The 14,003-nt window shown below is 39.0% G+C and overlaps 1 protein-coding gene and 1 long non-coding RNA gene across 2 annotated transcripts in view; one reads left to right on the top strand and one right to left on the bottom strand.

The window, feature by feature from the left end:
- il1rl1 (interleukin 1 receptor-like 1) overlaps positions 1 to 12,806 on the bottom strand; it is a 31,164-nt gene extending 18,358 nt beyond the window's left edge. The window contains exons 1-5 of the mRNA XM_038721147.1: positions 12,653 to 12,806; positions 9,211 to 9,274; positions 7,759 to 8,023; positions 7,421 to 7,604; positions 6,453 to 6,603 (exon numbers count right to left, since the gene is read on the bottom strand). Coding sequence (XP_038577075.1) covers positions 6,453 to 6,603; positions 7,421 to 7,604; positions 7,759 to 8,023; positions 9,211 to 9,271 — 661 coding nt within the window. The 5' untranslated portion in view covers positions 9,272 to 9,274; positions 12,653 to 12,806. The remainder of the gene's footprint in view (positions 1 to 6,452; positions 6,604 to 7,420; positions 7,605 to 7,758; positions 8,024 to 9,210; positions 9,275 to 12,652) is intronic.
- Positions 129 to 2,027, top strand: LOC119904458. The gene is made up of 3 exons (XR_005444701.1): positions 129 to 869; positions 973 to 1,159; positions 1,864 to 2,027. It is a non-coding gene; the product is annotated as an uncharacterized LOC119904458 (long non-coding RNA).
- Positions 12,807 to 14,003: the final 1,197 nt, after the last annotated feature.

The following is a 14,003-nucleotide window of genomic DNA, read 5'->3' as shown; positions in this document are numbered from 1 at the left end:
AACGGGCCGGTGTAGGTACCAGACTGAGACAGTTTATAAGGAAGCTGCAGCCTCGCTACTCTCTTTCGGCACCTACATAGATACACACACACACACACACACACACAGCCAGCAGGCCAGCAGAGAGACTCAAATGCCGCTCCGTCACGGTGGAGACCGTGAATTCAAGTTAACGTTAGCTCCAGACTAACGATACTTGAGTTGACGACAGGTACGCTCATTACTGTAAGTACGTGCAATAAAACCTTAGCGAATAAAAATACATTACTATATCAATAACCTGTGTGTAGGGTAAACGTGTAGAAAGAGCTTAAGTTCACAGCTCTGCTGTTTCGTAGAAACCATAGCCACTTTGTGTAGCCACTCTGTGAGGAGGGGTGGTATCACAAAAAAGTGTCAAGTAGTGTCAGTGCATACCCTCTAATTCTATTGACTGTCTGTTTCAGAATAACCCTAAAACTAATGCCTGACTTTTATTTATACTATACTACTACTACTACACATTGTTACATGGGACTCCTTCTATTTGCTGATAGCGAAGTTAATTTATGTCTCTGTCCTTGGTAAGGAACATTTTTACAACAGCCAAAGCAGCTCTGGATTTCTGGCATGGTGACTCAAGACAATTCAGAGAAAGACAAAACCTTTGTCCAAGGAACTGAAAACGCAGACAACGGGAGGAGGTGGTCCAAGAAATGAGAGGGAGCTGCCTTAGATAAGTGGTCAGTTGGATGAAGAGCGGTGTAAAGAGGTCATATCCTTGATGAACCACATCAGTGACCCATGAGTACAGACAGCATCTCATCCATCCACAATCCTAATGAATCACACACCGTACTCTGTGGTTCCAAGACTGCTGGACACTAAAGGTCTGATAAGTATTTGCATCCTGTTCTGTAACCACAGTTCATAGATGTAAGTATGGCATGTGATTGCAACCAAAAATGTTCTTTCATTTCTCTGTTGTTGCAGATATGTCAAGATTTTAGCCTGCTCTTTGGACCGGAAACAGCTGCCAAACTGCTTGAGAAGTGGTATATAGCCTACAAAGAAAAGGTGATCAGAGAAGCAGAGAGTCGTACTACCACTCCAGTGCTCCAGAGTTTGGTGAAGTCTGCCAGGAATCAGTACAATGATGAATCTTCAGAGGATATCCCAGGTATTCAGTTAAAGGCAGATGAAATGATTTTCAATGCATCATGTCATACATGGTACTTATGATGACTTATCACAAGCTGATAAATTAAGATGTTTCTTTGTGCCCAGATACCCAGAGAGAATTAGGGACAGTAGATTAAGTGGCCTGGAAATTAAGGGGGTTTTCACACCTACCTCCTTTGGTCCAGACTTTCGGACTTTTGAGTTAGATCCGAACCAAACAGAAGAAATTTGGTATGACGAAAAGAGGTAATCTCGATCTGGATCAAATTGAAACATAGTTCAGTTTGTTTCTAGTGTGAAAGCATTTTTGGGATGGTTCGGACTTTCAGACCATGTACAGAACGTTTGGCAGTTCCCGTGTAAACCCAATAGAAACAAATAGAACGAGAAATACTCTAAAATAAGGGCACAATAATAAATCTCTGCCACTCGCGCCTTTGGTCTCTCCTCAAACAGAAGTGCAGAAGGATTGCTTGCTCTCTTCTCCTCACCAAAATAAAACTGACTGAATGTACGAAAACATGAACTTTGGTTCGGACCTTCGTGCGGACTTTCAGGTGTGAAAGCCCCTTAAGTTTCAAAAGGGACTTTTTTTATTCTTACAGAGTGGGACAGTGATATGGCATCTTTCCTGCTGCTCCTGCACATCCTACCACCTTAGCCTACAAAAAAGAGAACTTTGATATGTAATTTTTCCCACAGTCATGCAGTAGGAGGTTCCCCCGGCCTTTCTGTGTGGAGTTTGCCTGTTCTCCCTATGTCCGCATGGGTTCTCTCCGGGTGCTCCGGCTTCTTCCCTCCCTCCAATGCAGGTTAGGTTAATTGGTGACCCTAAATTGTCCTTAGGTGTGGATGTGAGTGGTTGTCTGTCTATGTGTGGCCCTGCGATGGACTGGTGACCTGTCCAGGGTGTAACCTGCCTTTCGCCCGACGTCAGCTAGGATTGGCTCCAGCCCTCTGCGACCCTGTTCGCAGGATAAGTGGGTGACGATGGAGGGATGGATGGATGGATGGATGGATGGATGGTTGGATGGTTGGATTGTGCTCAAGAAGGATGTTCATTGCAGTTTAAAAGTTATGCAGGTTTTAGAAAGCATTTAAATTGTTGTCATAGTACTGTTAATGTGCAAACAGCGCATCAGTCAGACTTAGGTGACCAGAGCTCACAAGAAGATTCCTGTGACATGGACCTAGATGTGATCAGTCAACCTTCAACATCTCAAATGTCGAAAGACCACGCAAAAGATATGTGCGCTTCAGTTACAGGGCAGTGGTGTTGCCAACAATGTGGTGTTATCCATTGTTGAAAGCACGGAGGAGTATGTCAATGAAGTTCATGCAAATCTTAAAGAACAACTGTTAAGTGCAGTGCCTGCTGATAATCTCAGTAGAAGTGCAGTGAAGAAGTCTTCAGCAATACTTTCAATCCATTGAGTTAAACAAACTCAAAATGAACAAAGTATTTTAGTGAGAAATTGGGTGGTGTTGAACCTGTAGAAATTCACTTAGGAGTGAGATATGATTCAAAGAGAAACAAAGTATCTGGAGTATATGAGCAGGTACCAGTGAATGACACTTTCATTTATGTACCCCTGTTAAAAACATTGGAGTTTATTTTCAAGAATAAGGAAGTGTGTTGTCAAATTAATAAATCTGCTGCTCTTAGTAACTTGTATCAGGATTTCTGTAATGGAAAATACAACCGACATCACCCATTGAATTCAAAATCCCTAAATTCGTTACAAATTCAAGTTTATAACGATGACTTTGAAACATCAAATCCACTCGGGTCAAAACAAGGAATTCATAAGCTTCGATGTTTATATTTTACACTCATTTTACACTCATCAATTCATCCCTGATGAATATCCATCTCATTTCTTTGTTTCATTCCCAAGACAAAATACTTAGTCCTTAGTTTAGTGAAAATGATCCACCTGTGATGTTACGCACTAAATTAACCAATGAGGAGCATTACAGTTATCTTGGCGAATCCAAGTGAAAATTCTTGTTTTGGGATCAAACGCAATAGTATTCTCAATTCCTACGTCATACTTAAATGTATCAGATAACTTTGTGTTCGACATCATGCATGATATCTTTGAAGATGTTGCACAGTATGACCTTTATTTGTAATGAAAAAATTCTCCAACGCGAATATTCATTCAATCGCTTCATGGATACAAAGAATCGTCCAACACGCATAAACATGTTTTGTACTGGCAGTGGTATTGGGTTTGATGCCAGTCAAACCTTATGCCTTATTCCGAACCTCCCACTAATCTTCGGTGACGTTGTCCCAGAAGGTGACACACATTGGCATTTGTTGTTACTTTTGTTGCACATTGTAAACACTGTATTTTCACCATGTATTACAGAGGGAATGACCGTATATTTAAAACATGTTATTGAATAACATCACAGGTTATTTACAGATTTGTATCCTCAAAATAATTTGATCCCAAAGCATTACTTCATGATCCATTATCCCAAGTGTATACGCCAAATTGGTCCTTTAGTACATGTTTGGAGTATAAGATATGAAGCAAAACATAAATTCTTTAAGTCTAGCATAAAAAACTTTAAGAACATAACTAAATCCCTTGCAAAGAAACACCAAATAGCTGTTGCCTATCATTGGGAATCATTGTCTGCCAAAGGTATTGAGTCGGGGCCTTCAAATCAAAAATACTGACTGATGTTGAAAATGGTGACTTGATTTCAGAGCATTTTCAAATGGATATATCAGATGAGATAAGTGTCACATCTTGGGTTAAACACAATGGTATTGAATATCATACTGGTCTTGATGTTTCCACAGATTTTGTTCATGAGATGCCAGTTTTCAATAAGATTGTTTGCATCTTTCTGAGAAATGAAGTCCATTTTTTGGTATCGGAAACTGAGACTACATTTGTAGAGCATTTTCATGCATTTCTTGTTGTTGACAATGTGCATAATGTTTCAGTTGTTACACCTCATGATTTGAGATACTTTAAGCCCTTTGATGTCCAAATGTTATATGGTACAGACTCATTTTTCTATGTTGTGCCAGACAGCTGCATTATTTAGGGCAAGCAAGAGAGCTACCTCGTGTTCTGAGTAGTATTGCACAAGGTCATTGTACAGGGCGTTGTTGTTCTCTGTTTCTTGTCAAATTTAAAAGTGAAGCTTTTGTTAAAGAGGTGGTATAATGCTTTTTGGCTTTCCCCCACTCCTTTATTGAGTTATATATCTTTTTTGTGCATGCAACAGGTTTGCAAAGTGAAAAAGCCCAAAGACCAGCCCAAAGGGAGTTCCCATCTCCCACAGAAAGCTCTGCTCCGAACGGCTTGAAAACAGTTCGTTTATAGTCCAGCCCTTCACTTTCTTTACTTGTGACGTCACAGTGAAAGAGAGAATATTCACTATTCACTGCGTCATCATCACGTGCGCCAGACAGAGGCCAGCAACATAAAGTTTTATATTTTGCAATTTTCATATGGAATTTCATCACTAAATCCACTTCTGAGAAGTTTTAAGGTGAGAAATCAGCTGTGTAGATTTCTAATATTGACAGTTTTACGAGGAGTGATGGCGGAATAAAAATGTGCTTGAATATTGTCGGCGTTGAGGAGCTCAGCAAGTGGCTGCGGGGGAAGCCTGAGACAACCCGCAGGAGGAGCGTGTGAGGCCAGCCAGCCGCCCGCTCACAGAGCCCTCTGCTCCCGCCGTCACACAGACCGCTGCAGCAACAACGGCAGAGGAAAACACAGCTGGAAGTTTTCATACCGCTTATCTGTCTTTACATTCTGAGGAATGTTGAAACGTTTTAACTTAAAAAAGAGAAAGCTGTGCAGATCGCTGGTGTGTGTGTCGCATTGAACATTATGTCGTGGCAGTTGTGTGTGGTGTCGCTATGACAACAAGCTACGTGCTATCTCTGGGTACTACCTGCAATGGAAAACGGAGCAGGGCCGAGTAGAGTCGAGTCTATCGATTTGCGCTATGGTAGCATTTTTCGGCAAGGCAGCATAGATCGTCAGAACACCGGCAACAGTTCAACATTTAGTCCTAAAAGATGATGCAACTGCGACTCTATTTGGGCCTGGAAATTCACAATCACAACCTGTAAGTATGCTTTATTGGTTGTGAATTATATTTAAAATAAATACAGCAATGTAACTTCACAGACAAGACAGTTCAAGTGCGGAGTTGTTGTAAATGTTGGCTAACACAGCTAAAGTTATTAGTTACAATAAAATGGTAATGTTACACCTGATGTGAAAGCTACTGCGCAAACGTTCAAATTGTTCGGTCGATTTTTATGTAAAATTGAGTTGAAATATGGTGATTTTTGTAGCGGTTTATTGTAAGATGTGGAACGATGATGTTCCATCTGATGGACCATCTGCTAGGTTACGGTCTCAGTCTGAAGCGGCTTTGATTTGGATCACACTCATAGACTGTATATAAAAATCACACTACCTTGTTTCTTACGACCCGCCCTTCTCTGCTTCTGATTTGCTAGGAGTCCTTACCTGGGAACTGCGCATGTGCAACTCCCAACAAAGATTTGGTACAAGTAAGATCCATCACTCTGTAGCTCAAGAGCAGAGCGTACAACACATAGGGTGAAAAGCAATGTGCAGTATGAGAAAAATATGGTGTTTTTTGAAAATTAAACCATGTAAACATTTTAGTTGGGTGTTAACTGATCACTGGGGGCAGTGTTGAACAGTTACTCCATAAGTGTCTAAAAGTGAACTTTGAACACCAACATAGTGTTACTGTCATCAGTTGTGGTGTTAATAATTTACACTATAAGAGTTTGTTGGTTAACACTGTCATAGTGTTTACACTATTAACTCATTCGAAAGTGTTAATTTTACACTTTATTAGTGGTTCCCATATAAACCCTGGGTGAGTGTTACTTTTAACTCTGAGGGTGTTAAATTTGCGGTTTCATATTTACTGTGTGGTGGAGAATGTATACCACTGTAAATCAAAACCTTTAATAATGAGGTTTCATTATTAAAGGTGCTTTTATCTACAGGTCATTACAATAAAACTTAAACAGACAAGTTTTTAAATGCTGAAATTCTGATTCAAATCCTGAATTAGGTTTGTGTCCTGTACTGTAAGTAAAGTCTTAGCATTAGTGGGTGGCATGAACCATCTACCAAGAAAAACATGGATGATTTTGGTCTATATGCCATCAGGTAACTTGACTAACAAGCTGATCTCCTGTACTCCTTTCCCTTCCCACTATCCCAACCAAAGGCCCATAAAAACCTATAACTCTCTCTTACCTTTAACTATTAACCTCCTGGAGCCTGACGAGTTGTACACCTTGTGATTGTGTGTCCAGGTACAAGTGCAAGTGTAGATGCCCTCGTGAACTTTGGTTGCATTGTTAATCCTCAGGTCAGCTTTATTGTCACCTTCAAGAAAAACGAAGTCCTGCAGCCGGAAACGAAGGAGGGGCAAGATAATTTGAAGAGGACTATGAAAGGAATTTGGAAACAAGACAAGGGAGTATGATGCTATCCAGTAAAAATACAAACATTGTAAAATCAAAAAGTTGGAAAATAACATTTTATGTAATGTACTGAGGCCTTGGCAATAATTTTCTTAGCATTCATGTCAGTATAGCATGTTGAACTGAACTGAATAATGCGCATAAAAAAAGACAACATTTAGTCCAAAATATATAAAATTATTATGTATAATTATAGATTACTTTACAATATGTTTGGCCTTCTAAAACAACGTTAAGTAAAGCTTTACGTGTCCCTTTGTTTGCTGATAATTTCCTGTAAGCAAACTAATATGAAACTGTCATTTCCTCAGACATTCTGAGAACGGACTATATCATCACCACCATTATCTCTATCATTTTCTCCCCCAGACGAGTGAGGACATGGAGACAGAAGTCTTTCTGTGTGTCTTGGTCACATGCTGCCAAATTAAATATCTTATAATGTAGAAAATGTGTGTGTGCAGCATCAGCAGAGAGGTATATTTAGCAATACAAATACACAATGATTGATGAAAGTGGCACTATTACTATTTTTCACTCATTTTTATCCTACCTGCTCACCCCTATGTTGTGCACCAGAACTGCAGAGTATCTGCTACTGTTATTATTACAATAGATTATCAACTTTCCAAAAGCTTTTACTTACATACAATTTCATTTTAAGTAGTCACATAACAGGTTTACAGTTTAGGAAAACGCAATTGTTATTCACTATTATTCAGGTGTCACAAGTCATACCTTGTACCAGGTGAATTCTCCTTTCATAATTTCACATATATCCATGACAGGTTTTGGACATGGGACCCTTTTGTTCTCGTCAGAGTTATTGATTTGTCCATAAAGCAGTGCTGAGTCATTTTTAGTTTTGACGACGTAAATTCGTACATGATAGCGATGACACTCTCCTGATGGTTTTACGTGCCTAGAAAATTAGCAAAAGTTCTCAGTAGGAAAATTATAGTATGTTGAAAAGAGTTGCATCACATGAATTTGATCTTATTTTTAATGATAAAAATAAGGAAAATAATCCAAATTAACTTATTATTTTAGAGACATCAACAGACAAGTATTCTTACCGGGCAGTGTAAAAGCCAGAATTCTCAGAGAGGAGGTTTAAGAAAAATAATGCGCCACCGTGGTAATGTACCGGCTCACTGTCGTTAGTAGAGATTTCCTCAATACTGGAGTTGTCTGTGAAACTGGAGGTATTTTTGTACCATTTGAATTCTTCATCAGTGAAGTTGTTGTCAGGCAGATCCAGGTGCAGAAAATAAAATGCTTCACCTTCAAGAAGGTTGAATGACTCCTTGTCAGAGTCCATACATTGGGACTTGTCTGTCTCTGAAAATTAAGAAAATGAGAAGATGATCGTGATAATGGTGGTGGTGATTATACATACAATTATATAAACCGTAAACCTTACAGGTTAGCTCCTAATTGCATTTTTCTTGTTCTAACCCTAGGTTTTTAATTGAAATTTTACAGTGAGTGTGTACATATATTTATATATACACACATTATTAGATACACCTGTTCAATTGTTTGTTGTGTATGTGTATATATATATATATATATATATATATATATATATATATATATACGCGCGCGCACACACACACACTGTATATATCAGTGGAGATAATAATAATATAACCATTTAAGATCCCATTGTTATTCCCATTTACATGGGGACCTAGCAGAAATAGTGACATTAACATGTAGATACAGATAGAATAGACATGTATTAACTATATTTAGTGCTATTGTATTTAGATTTGTGCTGTATTTAATAAGAATGACATTGTTCTATACCATATCCTTTCCAGTCCATGTGTGGCACTTAACCTCAAGCCTATTTTTGGTGTTCTGCTATTTCCTAAGAAGTTAAGAGGAATTATTACTTAATTTGGTTATACCACTTACATGGAAAATAGATAGTGTTCAGTTGTAAACCTCGAAAATACCCACTAATTTACTTAAGTTTATCAAACAAAAAAAATTATGTAGGAGTTACACAGAACATTGAATGTGTGTTCAGCATTGAAACAGTCACTGATGTGTTTTGAATGTGTTTTTGGACTACAGTGGAACTCTGTCATGGGCTTTGACCACAAAGGCAACTCTTGTTTGTTAGATTCATTGTTCATTGTTGGAATTTGTTCACAATAAGGAAACATCACCAGCCTTTAGGTGTTATCTGTAAGGGTAATGAGATTCCTGTTTCTATGCAATATAAAGCCATCAAAACATAGATACAGACAAGATAAAATTCATGACTAATATTTTCTGGCTTTGTCTCCTCCAAATATGGTGACGTAGTAAAAGTAGTAGTAATAGCATTCAGTATATTCAGGCTACTACCCTCCATTAATATATTTGACAGTGCTGGCAATTAAAAGGGCCCTCCACTATATGTGCACTTCAGCACTCACGCAGTCTGGGTCAATGGGGACAACCTCTTAGAGCTGCATTAACACATCCATTGTTGCACTGTTTCCTTGCATTCTTAATCATAATGTATACCCTACCTGAACATTCAGCTGTAGTTATCACCATGAAGATGAAGAAGAGAAGTCGGGAAACATCCATTTGCTGAGAAAAAGAGTACATTCAAGATTCAACCACATTGTTCTGCTTCTTCTTAAATAACTAACGTGGCATGTGTCACATACTGTATAAATAGTCTTATTCATGCACTGTCAGTCCTGCAGGAAACTTCAACCACAGTGCTGCTTTCTGAAACTGCCCCTGAGATCCCTCTCCGTCGCCCCTACAAGATGTGTATCTTGACAGTTTCAAAATAAGTCTCATAGGAAGTTCTTATCACAAGCCTTGTGCCGGATGTTAGAAGACTTAATCATGTTAAAAGGGACATCATATCGCTATGTTGGAGGATGGGAGATTATTAACCTGCTTGGTAGTTTGTATTTTTATTCTTCTTGTATATAATTCTTTGGTATTTTGCCATTGTCAGTAGAAAAACTAAATGGTAATTAGCAGTATAGATAGAGATGAAATGCAACAGGCTGCATTTGAACCTAGAATGTCTTGGGCCTTGTGGTCCTATGCCAAAAAGAGGCATTTCTTATTTCAACAGGTAAAGTGTTCCAAAGATTAGGAGCAGCTACTGAGAAGGTTCGGTCACCTTTAGTTTTTAGCCTGGATGTGGGACATTGAGGAGCATCTGATTGGATGACCTCAGTGCTTTGACCGGAGTGTGTATATGTAAAAGTTCTGATAAATAAGAAGGTGCCAACCCATTTAAAATTTTAAAGACAAGCAATAAAATCAATCCTAAAGAGGACAGGAAGCCAGTGGAGCAAGGCTAAAACAGGGGTAATGTGCTCACGCTTAGTTCTAGTTAGAAGTCGAGCTGCTGCATTCTGGACTAACTGTAACCGATGGAGAAACAACTGATCCACTCCAACATACAAAGAATTACAGTAGTCTAGTCAAGACGTCATAAATGCAAGGATTGCTCTTTCAAAGTCTTTGCGTGGCAGGTAGGACTTTGGCCAACACTCAGCTGAAAGAAACTGGGTTTTACTACAGAACTAATCTGTTTAAAAGCACTGTCGAAGATCACACATCTACACAAGCACTTAAATCCCCAGGTCGACTGAACACAACAATCTCAGTCTTACTTGCATTCAGACAGAGAAAGTTCTGATTCAACCATATTTTAAGATCTCTCAGGCAGTTGAGCAACGACTGAGTTGCACCTTTATCATTAGATTTTACGTGTAAATAGATTTGTATATCGTCTGCAAAGCAATGAAAGGAGATAGTGTTTTTTGAAAATAGACCCCAATGGCAGCATGTACAGTGAAAAAAAACCAATATGGACCCTTGGGGGACCCCACAAGAAAGAGGGGCAGCAGATGAAGAAAATTTAAGGAGTTGAACAGAGAAACTTCTGTCCGCCAGATATGATTTGAACCATTTGAGGACTGTGCCCTTAATGCTGACACACTGTTCGAGTTGGGATAAGAAAATAGAGTGGTTAACCACATCAAAGGCTGCAGTCAAATCTAAAAGCACTAAAACAGCAGAGTTTCCAGAGTCAACAGCTAAAAGGAGATGATTAAAAACTCTTAAAGGGCAGTTTCAGTACTGTGACGGGGCTTAAAGATAAGTCTAAAATTAGAGAGGTTGGAAGTATCCAGATTCTTCTTTTTTAAACGTGGTTGCACAACTGCGTGTTTGAAAGCAGCTGGAACACACCCTGAGCTGAGAGATATATTAACCAAGGCAACAATGCTTGATCCAACAGTGTTAAAAACATCTTTCAAAAAGCGTGCTGGAATACTGTCAAGGGGGCAGTTTGCAGGACGTAGTTGTTTAACTATGTCAGAAAGACAGCTCGAGCTCAAACTGCGGGAAGACAGCTGGGCAGACAGGCGGAACAGAGGGGTCACTGGTAAATGTAGTTGGTGAAAAGCTAAGACCGGCAAGTTTTCACATAAAATTGCAGATGGCACAACACAGTCTGATTTGCGAGGGTTAACAAGAGAGTTAAAAACATCGAAAAGAACCTCAGGCCTCTGGCTGTTACTTGCTACTACATGGGATAAAAATTTTGTTTTAGCAGATTTCTGCTTTGTGGTATTTAGATAATGTATTCCGCAATGTTTCAAATGAGACTTGAAGTTTGTCCTTTTTCCACTTTCTCTCAGCTATTCTACAGGCACGTCTGAGAGAGCAGGTAGTATCATTCAGCCAAGGTTCTGAAAGTGGTTTTCCCTCAGCAGAGCAACACAGTTCAATATCTCAGTGCAAGTACAATCAGTTGGTAGGTGAATTCCTCAACACAGAGGTTGCAGCCATCAAGATTGTACAACAATGAGTTTTTAAAAGCAGCAGAAAACTGAGAGGCATTTAAAGGGTTAATTGCAATCACACTGCGTGCAGGAGCACAGGTAGAAATCTCCGAACAGGAGAGAGCCACAGTGAATAAGACAGGTAGATGGTCTGAAATGCATGTGTCACATATTTCACTTATGGTTACACATAAACTATACGACAGCACAAGATCCAGAGTCAATAAGATTAAGAAAATCTTTAGCCAGAGGTTTGGATTCACAGCACACATGTATGTTAATTATATGCATATTTCAAAGCAATCATTTTTAAGGACAGACACATTAACAGGATTTTTTTCCAGACAGATTTCCACGGTACATAGCGGACAAAATTCCACAACTAAATAGAAGAGAAGTCACAAATGTAAAGTGACCCACAAATTGACAGGAAGCGATTCACAAATGTGCAAAACCTGTTGCAGACCTATTGCTCCCTATTTTTGTGGATATGATTTCACACATAGTGAAATATTTGGATCATGGTACATATTTGTGGATTGTCTTCTGTGGGTTACAAATAATAAAAGTCCCATAAAGACTTCCATAATTGGTCACCGTCACAGTACGTCCATTGAAAGTACTTGTTTTTGCCACTCCAACTCAGATTGTTTTTAGTGTATTTGACAACATTATGGAAAGGAACTCTACAGACATAGACTATTTAAAAAAAAAAAACTAAGACTAAGATCCCTTTTGTTTAACAAGAAACAGCAGTAATTCAGTAACATTACTCTGTTAAAAACCACCAGTCTCCATTCACAACCATATCAAGCACTTTAACGGTCGTCCTTTGACAGCAAGGATTATGTTGAAGCCTGGTTTAACTTCTGCTGACTGTGAACGACCCCTTTCACATTACGCATAGCCATTAATCCCACTGTTAATTTAAAGATATAGATTAATACACCTGTTTAAAGTATACTACATGTTTAAAGTATACTATATAAACATACTTTTATTTCCATACATTACCTAAGGTACATCAGACACCAAGTTAACTGGAAGTAGTCACAAACAAACTTTAAATAAACATATCGTGTAGCTTTACAGTTCAGTGCAGTGTCAAAAAACATGCAGTGCTGGATAACTAATTAAAACGCTTACTTACTTCATAAAAGTGTGTGTTGATATCCGGAGTAGATTCAATCAGACTCTTGTTCTTGTTCTTGAAGTTTTATATCTTCTCTGCCATCATTGAGCTCAGCCGTGTGTAAGCAGCATCGGTAACATGTGAAAGTTTACACACAGCCCACACAGAGACAGACAGAGACAGACAGAGAGAGAGAGAGAGAGAGAGAGAGAGAGAGAGAGAGAGACAGACATTCATTCATTAAGACAAACACATCTCCCTCCCTTCTCATTCATGCAACACACACACGCTGATGCTTCTTAACCGGCAAAGCCTTTAAATCCTTAGAAATCCATCTCATTTGTGTGTGTGTGTGTGTGTGTGTGTGTGTGTGTGTGTGTGTGTGTGTGTGTGTGTGTGTGTGCGCGCCAAAACTTACATCTGCCCAGAGTGAAGACAGAAATTGTCTCCAGTCTCTCAAACACTACCTCATTACTACAGCTACACCCAAGCATGCTATGTTTAAGACTGCCCCTGACTGGGACAAGACTTATCTCTGAATTGATCCATACTACACAGTACTATAAAATATACACAGTGAACACATGTTTGCATGAATGAGTACACAGATTGAAACTAAAACACAACTATATCCGTGTATGGTTTCACAATATTGATTCATTGAGGTGGCAACTTTGTTGCAGAGTTCATTCAAAGTGTATCGGAGGATGGGCAATGTTTGTTTGAGCCTCCTTTGCCTGGAAACATTCTAAATATTTACAAATTATCTCAACAGACGTCACAACAGCTTATGACACACAGCATGGTAATCAAAAGAACAAGATACTGCACGTAGTTCATGCTGTAATAAACATGTTGACTTAACAGCTCCTCATAATTACAGCCAGCTTTTAGTCTACCTGATTGACTCGTTTGCATCCATTTTAGCTTTCCAGCCTTTGGTCTCTGCCTGCCTGATCATTTGCCTGTTCCTCAACCTGATGATTCTCTGCCTGACCCATACCTGTACATATTTGCCTGTTCTGACTGATTACCTGGTTTTGACTAAAGTAAATGAGCACTTCTATCTTAACTTGATTGTGTGTGTTGTGTTTCTGTAATAATGCTTGCCATTCCTCTGGGCAGTTACAATTCCAAATCTGCACATTCAGAGAACGGCATATTTTCTCTCCCAGGCGTGCCTGTGGGTTTGGAGTAACCAAAAACATCAGAAAACTGCATCGTGGCTTTCAGCAACATAAAAACTAGTTGGAAAATATTTTTTCTGACTTTAAACTAAGTCTAACATGCTAAAGTAACCAAAATACTTAGTTAGTTTTGGTTTGGTTTCACACTGTAATTCTGCGACCGCACTAAAGGACTTTACATG

Source organism: Micropterus salmoides, unplaced genomic scaffold (genome assembly GCF_014851395.1).
Source record: "Micropterus salmoides isolate LMB-PRFRI ecotype aquatic unplaced genomic scaffold, ASM1485139v1 Ms_hic_scaffold_15, whole genome shotgun sequence".
In the NCBI taxonomy this organism is placed as follows: domain Eukaryota; kingdom Metazoa; phylum Chordata; class Actinopteri; order Centrarchiformes; family Centrarchidae; genus Micropterus; species Micropterus salmoides.
Note: the sequence above shows the minus strand (reverse complement) of the source record. Positions and strands in the feature narration are given on the sequence as shown.